At 46.6% G+C, this 17,936-nt stretch overlaps 1 protein-coding gene across 1 annotated transcript in view; it reads left to right on the top strand.

Annotated features, from left to right (window-relative positions):
- The first annotated feature begins 3,075 nt into the window (after positions 1-3,075).
- The window catches only part of LOC144731532 (putative DBH-like monooxygenase protein 2), a 49,749-nt gene continuing 34,888 nt past the window's right edge, over positions 3,076-17,936 (top strand). The window contains exons 1-4 of the mRNA XM_078612661.1: positions 3,076-3,402; positions 4,178-4,324; positions 8,676-8,861; positions 16,084-16,167. Of these exons, the coding sequence (XP_078468787.1) occupies positions 3,118-3,402; positions 4,178-4,324; positions 8,676-8,861; positions 16,084-16,167 (702 nt within the window). The 5' untranslated portion in view covers positions 3,076-3,117. The remainder of the gene's footprint in view (positions 3,403-4,177; positions 4,325-8,675; positions 8,862-16,083; positions 16,168-17,936) is intronic.

Raw genomic sequence — 17,936 nt, forward strand, 5'->3', positions numbered from 1 at the left:
GTGGTGTGGATTTGTCTCCCGAGTCCTCCGGGTTTTCCCTCCACATTAAGAGTCAACGTGCATTTCGAGTATTTTGCTGCTATAAATGTCCACATGATAAGAAACTTCGATGAGCTATCATTTGTGGCCAGGTCGATTTTTTTAAAGAGCTATATTGCTCAGTGGGTCATTATCTGGTAAAATAAAAAAAACAGTTAAACAAATAAAATATGGAGTTTTACAACTTTGTGTGAAAATCATACGTTTTAAACACGCGAGAGTGTAATATGAGAGATGGGCATAACGTGACTCAACCTCCTCCACATGATATTTGCACATCACGCAGGAAGCTCGATAAATACCTGAAGAAGAAGATATCTCTTTCAGGGACTGCACAACTACAAAGACACATTTTTCGATTTAAAGCTTTCGTGACTGCAGGGATTCATCTTCTTGGTTCTTTCGGTAAAGTCACGTAGAAGGGAAGTAATAAAATAATAAAAATAAAACATATTTTTATTATTGTATTACTTCCCTTCTACGTGACTTTACCGAAAGAACCAAGAAGATACAAAGACACAGCTGGCAGATACCAGAATAATGAATTGCAGTTGATGTTTGAAAATCTGTAAATCACGAAGAGCAACATACCAATGTGCCTGAGGCAGCACGTGGTTTGTGTGTCCCACCTGCGATGAGCTGATTCAGAAACTATACAAGGACACAAATTGGGCCGAAAAAAAAATCAGAATAGTAAGAAAACAAGCTTCGGGGCGTAATGGCTTGGAATTAGACGAGAAGGGGGGAAGGCCGGAATGGGGGGAGACATGGCGTTGCATAACTTACGCAAATTAGATATCTCGTTTTGACTGGTTCAAAAATTACGTGGGTTTGGGCAGGCGGTGGTCGAGACTGGACGACAGACTGGCAGCCAAACGAAGTAACAAAGGTAAAGATCCCTCGTGTAGTCTTAACGGACGTGGGGGTGGGTGGCCAGCACCACGTCCGTTTGCCTTTATCTCCATATGACACGGGGCCACCCCTTTGTGCACATGCGCAGGAATACGCTTTTTACATCGACGGGCGGACTTTACCTTCTACTCATATACAGATACAAAAAAAACTAATTTCAACTTGTCACCTGCCGCACGGTATTCGCTCACTGCCGAAGAGGGAGAATGACCCAGGAAGCACGAGGAGGAGGAACCACAGGCCAGCGGGAAGGGCAGCAACCACCCAATGAACCGGTGGGGCCAACAATTGCCCAAGTTCTGCGTTTCCCCTATATTTAAATATGTTTTCAGCCAATGTATGGCAGTTATTTACATGTGCGAGGACAACCGGAGCACCCGGAAAAAAAAACCCCCACACGTGTAAGAGGGGACAACAAATCTACATCCCGGAAATAGATTGCGATCAGTCAACTTGCTGTACTGCCTTCTTCTGGCCGAGCCATACTATTATTGCACCACCTTGACGCCCACTGGAAGGGAGTTTCGCAACATTTGTGCAGCGATTCACCGACCCATCACTGCGTCCCGGGTGTTGGATTACAAGCCACGTGCAGAATAGCCACCACCGCCCTGCTTATCGAAGTTGGGCAGTGACATTCCTGTGTGGGTGCGTTATTTGAGATCGTGACAACAATGACACTGCCCTCTATTCCTAATTGTCCGTCAGTGCAGGAGACAGCCTCATCTCGCGTGCAATCTTCTTATGCAGTTCGAAACATACAATTTGTTGTTGTTGTTGAAGGAGGGAATTTGAGACTGGGAGGTTTTTCCTGTAGGATCGGCGATCAAGTTATTTTTCGGGAATGTTAGACAGTGTCTCAGGCTCTTCTCCGCCGAGGCGCAGGGATTGCACGCGGACACTTGCGCAGTCGACATTTCTTGCTGTGCGGAATTCTCCAGGGGCACGAGCTCCTCCGTGAACACCAATGGGAACCACGCGAGAATGAAATTTGAGAGATGGACACGAAGTGACTCAACCTCGTCCACGCGACTTTTTGTACATCACACCGGCGAGCCCGAGACACGCACTGCCGGGCATATATCCAGAATTGCGAATTTACGATGCGTTTGAGTGATTTTTGGAAAAGTTTAAAATCAAGAAAAGAAACATATCAATGTGCCTGAGGGAGCACGTGCTTTGTGTATCCAATCTTCTATTAGCTGCTTCATAAACTATTTACTATTTTAATTTACCAGGTAAGGCCCACTGGACTACATAACTCTCTTTCAGAAGCGACCTGGCCACAAATTATAGCTCAACAAAGTGGCGTATCTTATGGAAATGTACAGCAGCCAAATACTCTAAACGCATGTTAATTATAAATGTGGAGGGTAAACGGATGTCACGGAGAAGAGGAGAGAGAACATGCAAACTCCGAATATACAGGGCGTCAGGATCGGAAATCGAACCCCCGACCTCCTGTATACCAGGCGTGTGTGTAGGTAGCGGTAGTATAGCAGGTTCGTCGCCACAGTGGCACCCACGGCCATGACATTTTTTTTTCTGTTTGCGCGGATTGTTCTGTTTGCGCGTGGTCACTTTAAGATGTTTCTTGTTCATGTTTTTGTTTGTTGCGGTTGCACCCGATTCAAGAGCCGAATGGCTCACAGGGCTATACCAAATAAATGAACCTGAAAAAAAATTACATAGAAAGGTGACCATGACATATTCGTGCGGTCCACCAACCTTCCACTCCACCGTGCTGGATTACAAGGCACGCGTGCCATCGCGGCGTTTAAATGGACACAGGGTGAACCGTTTCACCTTCTACAATAACGTGTGCTTTCTCTCACGTGAAAAAAAAACCCACGTAAAATTTAGTGTTGCAATCGGTTGAATGAAACGAACGTGTAAACTGTACTTTTGAAGTCACGCACCCAGGTCACATATGCTATACATATGTTATCTATGCATTTAAATGCATTTGGATTTCAGCAATTGTTCCGCAATACTATACCCAACTAAATGTACATGACCTTCTGGCGTGCGTTTGAACACCAAATATGTAACCGCCCCTAGTCCTCCGTGACCCCAACTTCCTCGTCTGTCTCCGCTACCACCGCCCCCGATCTTATAAATGCCTCACGTCCTTCTTCACTGGCAGTGCATCACCACGTGTTGACGATGTCAGTGAAGATGATGGCACCGGTGGTGGTGGTGATGATGTTGGTGGTGGGGGTGATGAAGGTGTCCTGTGCTTTGAACGCCACGACCAATCTCACGTTGAGCGCGGTTCTGGCTCCTGGCGACTTCGACATCTCGTGGGAGTTCGACAGCGACCAGATCGTACTGGAAGCTCGGGTTCGCACCCGGGGCTGGGTCGGGCTGGGTCTGAGCTCCACGGGGATGATGGCCGGCTCTGACGTGGTGATCGGATGGGTGGACAGCGCAGCCGCTACCCACCTCGTGGTGAGTGACAGGCAACGATGTGGCTTCGATTTTTGGTCACGGTGTCAGGACGCAATCACTAAAATCATTGAGCACCATGCATGATTTATGCTCAGTGATTGTCGCGATGTTGATTTTTAAAATATATATAACAAAAATCATCATGATCGTTATCAAGATCACACATCCATCATCATTATAATCAGCATTATCATCGTCACAATCACCTTCGTAATTATTATAGTCACCAACATATGTATCACATCATGATTGCGATACTGCTGGTATAGATGTGTATGTACACGTGTGTGTGTGTAGGGAGCGGTAGTATAGGAGTTTGCGCACTGCGCTATGAACCCGGGGACCCGAGTTCGATTCCTGCGCATGGACGACACCAATGACGATCACGTGAACCGTTCATGGGCCTCCTCTAGGTCGAATAAGCCTCAAATGAGTACCTGGTGTGGAGTGTAAACATCACCACTGGGGAGACAAAGGCGGCCGGGCGTGGTGTTGGCCACCCACCCTCTCGTGTGCCGTGCCGGCCTTCTTAGGTGCTCGCTAACAGCACTTGCCCCAACAGTCTGTTAAGGGTATAAGGGGGGTATTTGTGTGTGTGTGTAGACATGTGTACACGTGTGTGAGTCTGTATTTCTCAACCCTACTCCCACGAACCTGGCAAACATGCTTTAAAGTATTATTAGGGGTGTTAAGCATTAAATATCATCTCGTCCTAATTTCGAATCCTTGTCCCTGCCATCTTCACCTCCTTCTCCCCCCCTTCTCGGGCGATCAGGACGCACACATCGAGGGGGAGCGGAAGCTGGTGCGGGACGCAAGTCAGGACTACAAACTCGTGGGGCTCAGCGAGAACGGCACCCACACGGTCATGCGCGTGGTGCGCGCGCTGCTCACGTGCGACGCCAACGACAGGGACATCACCGTGCGTGTTGCACACACACACACATGTGTACACACAAACACGAGTATACACACACGTGCATACACACACGTGTACACACACACAAGTGTACACACAAATACACACCTGTACACACAAACACACGTGTACAACAACCGCCATTCGCCACTAATTGGCGGTGACGTCACCACGACGCTTGTGCCAGGCTAAGTGCACCTTGAGGCCATGTGAGGTGTCGAACGCCCGCTGGCACGAGGTCACGGGGCAGACGCAGATGCCACGGGTCAACTGACTGAGACGACTGGCTAATGCACCACCTGTGCCCCCTACTGTACCAACTTGCTGTGCTTAAGCCACCCGGCGCTCCGCTCGTTGTTGTGAGCGTCGCTCCTCCGCCCTCCGTTGTTGTTGGAGGGCGACTGCCTCCAAATGCCCAGTAGCGTCCTTCACGAGCCTCCTCCACAGAGGCCGATCTTGACACCGCTGGTGCCAGTCATCGGCAAGTCCACTCAGCTCCACGTCCTCCTGTATCACATTACTCCATCTATTCTCTAGCCAGTGCCGCGTCCGTTTAGCCCCCTCGATCCGGCCGAACAAAAGCTGTTTAGGCATGCGGTGGCTGGGCATGCGGGCTACATGACCCAGCCAACACAGCCTTGCCTGCCGGAGGAGCTCACCGATGGGACTTTGCCCAGATCTTTTAAGGATTTGTGAGCTCCTCACACAATCCAGCCTGGTTAAATCCAGGAGGAATCGTAGGTAGGCCAGCCTAAATGTTTACAACCGGCAAAGATGCTCCATTAGGGGTATCCACGTTTCGCAAGCGTAGACAAGGGAGGGAATGACTGTGGCCGAGAAGACCTGAAGCTTCGTGCGGAGCAACAGACCAGGTAGCTTCCACACAGCGTTACGCAACTGATGAAAAGATATTGCCGCTCGACTGATTCGGAGTGAGACCTCTGCTGTTAAACAGGAGCCGGGCATAAGCACACTGCCCAGGAATGGGAAACTCTCCACTCTCTCCGCTACTGCCCCATCACCGATTGGGAGTTGTGGGGGTGGAGTGTCCGATGGTACAAAATACCCAGGCAGGTGCTTAGTTTTGGTGGGGCTGATGGTAGGGCCCCACCTCTTAGTGGCACGCTCCAGTCTCAGCAGCAGCGTCTCCAACTCCTCTTCTGAATGAGCAGCTATTACCAAATCATCGGCATACATAACGTGGTTGACCAATAGGGAGCCATCCCTTGATCGAAACCCGGGCGTCGATCAGCCTCCCAATATATCTGTACCAAATGGAAATTCCCCCAGTACAGCTATTTAAGGCTTCACGAACTACGCGGTCAAAATAGATGTTAAATAATGTGGGAGCCAGAGGACATCCCTGTCGCACCCCAAGGTGTGCAGGGAAAGGCTCTGACTCCCGGCCACGTAGTTTTACCCGGGCCCGCTCACCATCATGAAGGTGCTTAATGATCGTGAGCAGAGGGTCAGGGACTCCGAAAGCACAAAGAACAACCCAGAGCCCAGGCCTACTGATGGTATTGTAGGCCTCACCAGGTCAATTAAGCAGAGCTGTAGGTCTTCCCTATTCCCTATACCTCTGCTGTAGCAGACGGACAGAAAATATGGCATCTGTGCAGGCCCGTCCTTTCCTGAAACCACATTCGGGCTCCGCAAGCCTCTCTTTAGTGTGCCAAGCAAGGCGATGTTGAATAATCCTTGCCAAGACCTTTACCGGCACACTGATGAGTGAGATGCCCCTGAGGTTGTTACAGTCTGTGCGGTCCCCCTTCTTAAAGAGGGGGACCACCAGGGCATCTTTCCAATCCTGCAGAACACGTCCAGTGGTCCAGACTGTTGTTATGATGTCATGTAGGACAGTCTGTGCACAAATGCCACCCTCCCTCAGCATTTCGCTTGGGAGATCATCTCTGCCGGTGCCTTTCCTGGTCTCAGACTCTGGATCGTCCTCAGTACTTCCTCCACAGATGGCACCTCAGCCAGCCACTCACAGCGGGTGACTTCTTCCAATATTTGAGGCACCGCAGCAACGGCAGGGTAATCCCCACTTTGTCCCACGTTGTTTTCCTGGGTGAGGGATTTCCCCTCCCCCAGGACCTCACAGAAATGCTCAGCTAATCTGCAAACAGGGGGTCGGAGATTGGATCACCGTTCTTTCCCCGACAGATGGTAATAGGTGTGGTGCTACAGGTTACTTTTTTGATGGAGTTAAAGAACGATTTGTGATTGCGGGCCACTGAGGCAGACTCCATCTCCTCAGCAACCCGCAACCACCACCCATCCTTGCAGCGCCTCACGGCTCTCCAAACCTCCGAGTGAAGGCTGCGGTAAGCCTTCTCATTCTCTGACGTGGGATGCTGTAGCCTATGAGAGTGGGCCTATCGCTTTTTCTCAGCCAGCTTGAACGCCTCCTCTGTCAGCCAGGGTCTCTGGGGAGGTCTGGACCATGTACCCAAAGCAGCAATTGCAGCTGCATGAGCCACAGTCCTAAACCTCACCCATGTCCCCTCGACATCAGGAGGAGTCGGGGACGATGCCAACCCCAGCCACAAGCGATGATGAAATTCTCGCTTGCAACTTTCATCAGCTAGCTGAGACCATACCACTAAGGGTTTGAATGGGGTCCTGGGTGTACACCCACCACCGGAGTGGAAGAATGGCAGGCGCATCTTACAAATGACAAGTCGATGGTCAGTGGGAAGATCAGCTCCACGGTCGGTCCTGGTGTCAAGGACATGGGTCCGCATCCGCTGTTCTGTCACTACGTAGTCCAGCAGATGTTCTTGCTTGGACCCGGCATGCATCCATGATGTGGTGTGGATGCGCCGATGCCCATGGCTTGCACAAAAATCTAGCAGCCTCCTATCGTTGTTATTGAGCTGATCCGGCCCATGCCTTCCAATTACTCCAAACCAGGTGCCAGCATCATGACCAACTCATGCATTGAAGTCACCCAACAAGATGACTCTATCCCGAGGGGCCACTTTAGCCAGCACCTGCTACAGGACGTCGTAGAAGGCATCTAACTCATCGGCCTTGCCTGCATCCCTCCACGGATGTTCGTGTTCAGTGGGGGCAAAAGTAACCACCACTCCTCGCCTCTGGTTGATGGGAAGGCGAGCCCAAATTAGCCTGGGGTTAACAGCTTCCCACACCTCACCACCACTCACCCACGCCCACTTCATTATTTTATTCAAAAGAAGAGCCACATCCTGTTGTTTGTCAGTCTTCTGCACCGAGTAGAGGACTGTCCACCCCTCATGGTGGCAGGAGCCAGAGTCGGTCCACCGGACCTCCTGAATACCACAGAAATCAAGGCGGTACCAGTCCAGCTCCCGACAGAGGAGTGGCAGACTCTCCTCCGCAGTGAGCGTTCGAACATTCCACGTGGCCATACACAGTGGTTTTTTGATGCTTCTGGAGGAGCCCCGAGGGTAAGGATTCAGTCTCCTGGCTCTGCCAAATGGGGTTTGGCCAGGAGACGTCATAGATGCCTGTCCCCCCGGGACTGATGGCTTTAATCTAAGTTGTCTTGTGCTTGTTGTTGTTTGACTTGCATCCCACTGGGATTTTTGCACACAGCTTTGGTGTACGGTGCTTTTTCTGGAATATTTTGCTGTTTTTTCCTGGATTTTTCTGTTTGCGCATAGTCATTTAAGATGTTTTATTGTTCATGTTTATGTTTTTTGTTTGTTGCGATTGCACCCGATTCAAGAGCCGAATGGCTCACAGGGCTACACCTAATAAATGAAACTGAAACAAACTTAATAAATATTTACCTCGTAGTTTAGTGGTAGTTAATTCAAGGTGGAGGGGTTACCAGCCCCTCGCACCTATCCAGAGCCCCATTTGGCCGCTGTGGCGGCTACAAACGCCATGAGGGGAAAGGACAATCTGAATTGGCCCTACCCCCAAGGCATTGCCCACGACAGCGTTGCCCGTCCGGCACCACGAGGTGGTAGGGGGTTGTTTTGCTGGGCACGTGTACACACACACACATATGTGTGCATGCACACAAAGACAAAGATCCCCCAGCATAATCTTAATAGACTGTTGGGGCAAGTGCTGTGAGCGAGCACCTCTGAAGGCTGGAACGGCACACGAGGGGGTGGGTGGCCAACATAACGCCCGGACGGCTTTTTCTCCCCCAGTGGCAAAGTTTACGCACCGCACCAGGTGCTCATTTAAGGCTGAGTCAACCCAGAGGAGGGCCCCATGACCGGTTTAGATAATCGTAACTGGTGGGTGACAAGTTTAACTCGTGCCGCCGGCGTTTCGTAGCGCTTAACCGCGACACCACGGCTCCCCATGCTACTCCGACACAATGCGCGCACGCACGGCTGACACACAGGAGGACACGGTGCGCCTGATTTGGGCCTACGGCACAGACAAACCGAAGAGCGAGAACATGCCCGACGTCCCATACCACAGCACGGACACGCGGGGCTCCAAGAGCATCCAGCTCCTGAGGCAGGGATTTCCTACCGAGCAGCCCCTGCCACAGAACTACTCCACGTTCGATGCGGTGCAGAGCCAGGTGAGGCAACGGGCAGCCTGCACTTGTGTGGATTGATGGTGAATTACGGATGATGACGATGATTGTGATAAAATATATATTGGCGTCGGATGCATCTTGTGTAACTCCGACGGGCCCCCGTCTAATCCGGTTGCATTGGATTGTTGTGGTCAACTGGTCGGGAATCAGATCCTTCAGGGGCAGGATTGACACTCCAATGTTTGTTCAGTAGATTGCATTGACAACCTCCTTGCTGTACTGCCATTACACCGACTGTGTTTGGGGCTGTCACGTACGATGTTCCCTGCTTGTCCCACTAAACCCTGGCAGATTTAAAAGTACACACAACCGCATCGCAGGCGTGCGCGCCATTCCGTGATATATTTTGAGTTTGCATCTTCTGCCCGTGGTTGCGTGGACTTTTCCCCGGGTCCTATAGTTTTCCCCTCGACAGAGTCATGCGTTTAAAGTATTTGGCTGTTTTACATTTCCAGGTAAAAATCTACTTCGTTGAGCTATCGTCTGTGGTCGCTTCTGAAAAATAACTATATAGCTCAGTGGGCCTTACCTGGTAGAAATTTTTGTTTAGTTTTAGTTTAGTTTTATCAGAATGAGAAGTGTATTTCCCGAGTGAAGCCGATTGAAAAAAGAAGCTCCCCTTTTTCAGAGGGCGACCACACCAAGGCATTCCACCAATACAGATACCAAAAAAAAGTAATGGTTCCAAAACTTTGGGGCAGATACATTCAAATACTTTTCATGCAAATTAGGTGCGAATTTTTTTTGAACTTTTCACAATCAGATAATAAGCGTAAATGCCTTTAACAGTGTCTCATAACACGTGCACACAATAACTGCAAAGTACGCTGTCACGCGGCGTCGCATGTGAACAAAAAATGCGTTGTGCAATGGTTTTCACATTCCAAATGAAGATTTTCGCAATGACTTGACACATTCGTGCGTCTGTGCGAGTTAAACTGAGCCAGTTGTGCAACAAGTTCACCGTCATACGCATTGATCATTGGTTGGCTGCTAGCAAAGTTGTACTTATTTATTCACTAGTTCATGAAGCGTGTCTTCGTCAGGAAAATGTTTTCAATGAATATAATAATGAACCTATGATTTTTAGCAATTGTTATCGACAATCAGACACTAACAACTACTCAAAAAATGTGTATTTCTCCCCCAAAAAACACGCAAAATTGTTGACTAATTGATTCAAATTATTCTAAAGTATTATAAAAGCCCGGCGTTCCGTTTGTCCGTCAACTAAATTATGAGAGCCTTTCAGAAGGCCTGAATCAAAAAGTTGAAGAAAGTGGGCCCCACCCCCCAGATGTGAGGGTAAAAAGTTTATCCAACAGGTTTCCAAAAAATGTCGCCCCCCAAACAAAAATTTCACCCCCCCAAAAAGAAATGTAGTCTGTAGGCATATACCTACACACCCTATATACATTAGTCAGTAGTATTGACTGACTATATATACCTACACAACCTACATACACGTCACTAGTATATTGACTATATATGCCTATACACCCTACATACAATAGAGTCAGTGGAACCTGCACACATGGGGGGGGGGGGGGTAGAGGACATCAGTGGTGTGAATCGTCAGTTTAAATGAGCACAGAGAAGAGACAGCAGGCTGGAAATACCAAGAGACAAAACTAGAGGTGGTTCCAAAACTTTGGGGAAGCTACATCCAAATACTTTTCATGCAAATTAGGTGCGACATTTTTTTAACTTTTCACAATCAGATAATAAGCGTAAATGCCTTTAACAGTGTCTCATAACACGTGCGCACAATAACTGCAAGGTTGAGACGCTGTCACGCGGCGTCGCATGTGAACAAAAAATGCGTTGTGCAATGGTTTTTACATTCCAAATGAAAATTTCCGCAATGACTTGACACATTAGTCATTAGTGCGTCTGTGCGAGTTAAACTGAGCCAGTTGTGCAACAAGCTCACCGTCATACTCATTGATCATTGGTTGGCTGCTAGCAAAGTTCTACTTATTTTATTTATTCACTAGTTCATGAAGCGTGTCTTCGTCAGGAAAATGTTTTCAATGAACATAATAATTAACCCATGATTTTTAGCAATTGTTATCGACAATCAGACACTAACAACTACTCAAAAAATGTGTATTTCTCCCCCAAAAAACACGCAAAATTGTTGAATTGATTCAAATTATTCTACAGTATTATGAAAGCCCGGCGTTCCGTTTGTCCGTCAACTAAATTATAAGAGCCTTTCATAAGGCCTGAATCAAAAAAAAGTTGAAGAAAGTGTGCCCCACCCCCCAGATGTGAGGGTAACAAGTTTATCCAACAGGTTTCCAAAAATTGTCGACCCCCAAACAAAAATTTCACCCCCCCAAAAAGAAATGTAGTCTGTAGGCATATACCTATATACAAGTCACTAGTATCTACTGACTATATATGCCTACAAAACCTACATACAATAGTCGCTAGTATCTACTGACTATATATGCCTACACAACCTACATACAAGTCAGTAATATCTACTGACTATATATGCCTACACAACCTACATACAATAGTCAGTAGTATCTACTGACTATATATGCCTACACAACCTACATACAAGTCAGTAATATCTACTGACTACAGTAGTATCTACTGACTATATATACCTACACAACCTACATACAATAGTCAGTAGTATCTACTGACTATATATACCTACACAACCTACATACAATAGTCAGTAGTATCTACTGACTATAGTAGTATCTACTGACTATATATGCCTACACAACCTACATACAAGTCAGTAGTATCTACTGACTACAGTAGTATCTACTGACTAGAAATGACTACTGTATACATGGGGACATCAGTGGGCTGGTGTGCATGGCGCAGTGCACTGAGACGCCCTCTCTGCAGCTTGGAATAAGGCGGCCGTACGCTGCCGAAATTCTAATACCTCCTAAATCACCCAGGAATGTCCTTAACGCTCGTGACGTCATTCCACATCGACCAGCCCCCCTCATTAATATTCATGAACAGGTTAGTCCTCCACATGGACCCCCCCCCCTCATTAGCAGGTGACGTCACTCCACATGGAGCACCATCCCCCATTAATAATCATGAGCAGGTGACGTCCCTCCACATCAAACAGCCCCCCTCATTAATCATCATTATAAGGTGACGTCCTCCTAATGGACACCCCCGCCATTAATAATAATTAGCGGATGACGTCACTCCACATGGGGGGCGAGGCGCCTCCTCCCCCCTCCTCGGCGTCAACTTACAACCCTCATTACAAAGGCAGAAACCTCATGTTACACTATCTCCTTAACGCTATTGAGACATAGAAGTAATAAGTAAGATAATAAAAAATACTTTTTTTTAAACACGCTTTAATGAAATGTACCGTACGAGTAATGGCAGAACTCCACGACTCCAGGAAGTGGCCCCGAAGCTTGCCATAACGTAAGGGGCCGTGGTGATTTACAGCCAACGTCAGTTGACCGTGGACAAGTTCAAGTTCATTTATTAGGTATAGCCCTGTGAGCCATTCGGCTCTTGAATCGGGTGCAACCGCAACAAACAAAAAACTAAAACATGAACAAAAAACATCTTAAAGTGAATATGTGACTAAGTGCAAACAGAAAATCCAAGAAAAGACAGCAAAATATTGCAGAAAAAATACCGTACACCAACGCTGTGTGCAAAAATTACAGTGGAATGCAAGTCAAACAACAACAACCACAAGACAACTTGGATTAAGGCCATCAGTCTAACTCTGTACTACAACAAACAAACATGGCTAAACCAATACAATTAGACCCAAGCCGAAACATAACATAACAAAATATGGTTTTAATTTTTTAATGATAGAATATAGTATTGTCATCAGTATGACATAAGTATACCAAGTTTGCAGTCGATACCACATTGGGAAGTGGGTTAAAATTGAGTTCATAATCAACGATTTTTGGGTTTAGATCGCGTTATTTATAAATGTGTCGTAACCCTCCACCACCCGACACGGCCAATCAGTAAAAAAAGTGTCACGTTGACAAAAGAAAAAATAGTTCACTGCTTTAGCCCACCGGTGTGTTGAAGCGTGGAACCACAACATTTACAATTTGAGTACGACGTTTCGCTGGTAATTGCATCCAGCATCATCGGGCAATTCGCCAGAATGGTGAGGCTCTGCTGTGTCTCCCGTTCTTATATAGAGCAGCAGCAGGGTGACGTCATCATTAACTCATTAACTCATCAGGTGCAAAGATTTGAGGGGGGGGGTTATTGTAATTATATACTTGATTAGTAATAAGGCTATTGTTACGATGCGAGTTGTAGATTAGTAATCATTTGGAATGTGTTCTATTGTGATTATGCTACATTAATAATCAGTTAGTGCTTGTCTCCTTATAAGGGAGACAAGCACTAACTGATTATTAATGTAGCATAATCACAATAGAACACATTCCAAATGATTACTAATCTACAACTCGCATCGTAACAATAGCCTTATTACTAATCAAGTATATAATTACAATAACCCCCCCCCTCAAATCTTTGCACCTGATGAGTTAATGAGTTAATGATGACGTCACCCTGCTGCTGCTCTATATAAGAACGGGAGACACAGCAGAGCCTCACCATTCTGGCGAATTGCCCGATGATGCTGGATGCAATTACCAGCGAAACGTCGTACTCAAATTGTAAATGTTGTGGTTCCACGCTTCAACACACCGGTGGGATAAAGCAGTGAACTATTTTTTCTTTTGTCAACGTGACACTTTTTTTTACTGATTGGCCGTGTCGGGTGGTGGAGGGTTACGACACATTTATAAATAACGCGATCTAAACCCAAAAATCGTTGATTATGAACAATATTGGTCGCGAAAGCCTACGTGTTAAACTAAAATTGAGTTACAAGATTTGAGGATATGGCGACGACAATAGAGTGAGTTAATAGAAAGCGTGTAATAAAAAAAGGACGTCAAGGGATTATAGCCTTAAAATGAAATGTTGTGTCACTGCGCCCTTACAAATTGCACACGCATCAATGTAATGGATATCACGTCGCGGTCTGCTTTTCGCTTGCAAAAAATATGAATTTCTGCAGTCACGAAAGCTTTAAGCGAAGATTCAGACGTTTGCAGTCGTGGGTGGGCGAGAACATTCGTGATTTCAAAAGGTGTCGGGGGGGTGTAGGATTATTCATTAGTAAAATGTAGGATTATTAATTGGTAAAATGTAGCATTAATTAGTCAAATGTAGCATTATTAATTAGTCAAATTTAGGATTATTAATTTGTAAAATATAGGATTATTAAATAGTCAAATACAGAACTAATAATGAGTAAAATATAGTTAATACGAATAGGATCATTATAGGCAGGACCTGGATTGTTTTTTTTAAATGAAATATTGAATTGTCACGTGAGGAGGCAAAGTCTGTGTAGAAAATGTCAGCTCATTAGGCTTCGTCGATCCGAAGATATATGAAGCGTCAAAGATTCTAAAGAATATAAACAGACAACACGGCAAGTTCAATTAAAGTGCGTAGAAAAAAACCCGTGCGAGTGAATTTATCTCACCACAGTGGTGTCCCAGCAGGAAGATGACAACATTCGTGTGACAGTGCTGTGATATATCCATTTATTTTCCTATTAACAAGATGATTCGGGTACACAACACAGCGAATATTAAATGGGGTTTACACCACCACCACAACACACATTGCAGATTAAAGTGCAATGGAAACCTGTCTAAACCGTATGTTTTGAATAAAAATGTTTAAATAAACTCGACAACCCACCTAGTGCAGGGGCGGTTTCTTCATTAGGGCGATTGGGCGACGCACCACCAATGTCATTCAACCACAGAGTCACGCTAGCCGTCACTGTGCCTCTGGATATAGTCCAATCAGCGTCATGTCACGTTCTGTGGAGTACCGCCTCTTTTTGGGCGATTTCACTCCGGCTGAGAATCGCCCAGAGTGTTCCCATAGACTTACATTCAAAGATGTTTTTTTTCGAACGGGGGGCGCTGCAATGCATTCTCTATGGCTTCCGGGAGGGCTCGCACTAACGTGCTTATGTCATCATACGTAAGCACGTTTCAGTCAACAATTTTATTTGTCGCCACCTAGTGGAATCTTTAATAAAATAAACTTGAGTGGATTGTATTAATAGTGAGTATAGAAACAAACAAGATGTATTGTAAGAGTCACTTTATTTTTCATTAATATTAAAGAAGTGAAGTTGCCTTTACATGCTTAAGCTGTTAATTTATCCTTTGCATGGGTGGACCTTATCCTTATAAATCATCCAGACATTTGCCCCCCGGAGAGATTTTGCAGGAGCCGCCACTGACCTAGTGTCTTCATAATCTCTAATAATACCCCTGTCGGCGAAGAAACAAAAGGGGAGAAGGGGGGGAGTGCCTTCATGCTCCAATGAATGCTCTTAATAATCAATGCCCACTGGAGGAGAGGTAGTGAAGGGCTTTCCATGTTTGGTGGTTTATTGGCCCATTCCTGCAGTGTTGGGGGAGAATGCTCTTTCCAGTTCGCTATAATGGTGTGTTTTGCCATAACATTTAACCTTTCGATTAACATATTTGCCTCCATGGAAAGGCCTTTCGCGATTCGTATTTAATGACCGTTTTTTGTTGTTGACATGGTATCGAATTGGAGAAAATCCATGCACGAGGGAATGATAGAACAGAACCACGCAAGCAGATTCACAAACTCCACTGGCGGTACTGCCATCTGTTGACCACATCGCAGCCGATCGTTGGTCTGGGTAATCTCAACCCACGATCATAAAACTACTTAAATATATTTTTTATTTTAGCAGGTAATGCCCCCTGAGCTAGATAGCTATTTTTCAGAATCAAAAATGATAGCTCAACTAAGTGGATTATCACATGGAAATTTGGTAGGAGCCAAATACTCTAAACACGTTTTATAAATGTGAAGGGGAAAACCAGAGGACCCGGAGAAAAATGCAAACTCCAAATATAAATATACAGGTTTTAACGTCATGATCGAACCGACCTCTTTTATACCAGGCGAGGTAGTTAACATCTCACCACCGTGTCGCCCCTCATCATCCCTGCTTGATCAATGGCAATTTAATTTCTTAATACAATGCGCTATCTCTTTAGTAATTTAATTGTGTATAAACGAATGTGTAATTGACAATGTGTTGAGTTTTTTGTTGTTGTCTTAAAGTACGTGTTTGTGCTTTCAGTTCCTGATACTTCCAGATGAAACATACTACGTGTGCAATGTTATGCAATTACCCAACCTGACCAAGAAACATCATATCGTAAAGGTAGGGTTCCCTACACACACAAAGACAAAGATCCCCTGTATAGCCTTTAAGAGACCGTTGGGGCAAGTGCTGTTAGCGAGCACCTATGAATGGGGTGGGTGGCCAGCACCACCTCCGGCCCTCTTTGACTCCCGAGTGGCTATGTTTACACACCGCACCAAGGTACTAATTTCAGGCCGAGTTCACCGCTCCAGTCTACGTAAAGATTATGATCAAAGATATCCAGCTGGCCCCGTGTAAACCGATTGTCTCGGTCTCGCTGTGTGCTGCGTTGTACAACTATCCGAGTAGTCAACCTCGCATTCAATAAACTTTCAGAGCCAGGGTGAACATCCAACTCCGACGTATTTAATGAGGTAAAACCGATGGAAAAACACAGCACAAAATACAGCATCTGCTAATACTTGGAATATCAATACAACGAACACTACAGCATCATAACATTGTTTTAAATAACATGAAACTCCACAATAGGTCCTGGATGGACCAGGCACCTACATTAGCACTGAATAGCTATACAAGAGAATAAGCTGCTGTGTTGAATAAAGTCACTTCGTGTAATCACCATACTGCAGACTAAATGTACGGCGCTGCACGTAATGGGCCGTCCATAAATGACGTCACGCACCTGGGGGGGGTCAGACATTTGTGACGATGTGTGACGAGGGGGGGGGGGGTTGAGAAATGTGACGTCACATCAAAATGCGCAACTTTAAATAAATATAGACAACACGTTATACTTAATTAAATCGACTTTTTAATAAATGTTTTCTCCTACAACATCAGAGTGCAGCAGCAGATGAGTAAGAGACTCCACATTGTGTTCTATACTCCGGAGATGGTGGGCGACTCCACAACAGCTGAACACCAGGGGTTTGTGAAACGGCAAAACTTAATTTCAAGTCCTCTTAAGAAGGGTAAATTTAGTAGCTGTGTAGTAACAGACTGGAGAGACACTATATTAGGAGGCACTGTGTTTATTTATAGCATTCGCCGGCGCTGAGAATACTATAGTAAGGTCAGGACAACAACGGGCTGCCTGACCCACAACGCTGAGACTAGGGTAAGACGATGTGTCGATAAAGAAGACTTGACGAGACTTTACTTGGCGGGACTTTACTTGACGAGACTTGACGGGACTTGACTTCGACGGGTTCCAGGGGTCCACTCCAACAATGACCCCGAGTCTTCCCCGGAGTCCCCCTTATATCCCCCCAACACAGCCTCGCACTCCCTTGGCTACGCCCCCCTTCTAGAACCCCCTTGAAGGTTCCGGGGCTTCTCCCGTACCCCGTCCGCCCCCTTCTCCCCACATCCCATCCTCCTGCCTACCCCCATACCTCTGGCGGACAGGGTTGCCATCAGAAGTCGCAACCGGGTACCCTACCCGATACCCGGCTACCCGTACCCAGCCGGGTACGGGTACGGGTACCCGTTTGCGACCCTGGTGCGGCCGGGTACGGGTACGGGTAGGCCGTGAGTCACTGGTGAGTAACTGTTTGTCACTCATTTCCCAACGTCTTGTCTCTTCTCACAATTCAAGTTCCTAGAATCAACCCACCCGCACCTGCAACATGGCTTCATCCCAGAGGTCACAATCAGGTACCCGATACCTGTACCCTACCCGTACCCGGCCGGATACAGGTAGGGTACGGGTACGGCCGGGTACAGGTACCCGTTTGCGACCCTGGTGCGGCCGGGTACGGGTAAGGAATCAAAACCCGTTTGCGACCTCTGGTTGCCATGGCAGCCGAGCTCCTGTTTGCCAG

This window comes from Lampetra planeri, chromosome 2 (genome assembly GCF_965212315.1).
Source record: "Lampetra planeri chromosome 2, kcLamPlan1.2.h2, whole genome shotgun sequence".
Taxonomy (NCBI): domain Eukaryota; kingdom Metazoa; phylum Chordata; class Hyperoartia; order Petromyzontiformes; family Petromyzontidae; genus Lampetra; species Lampetra planeri.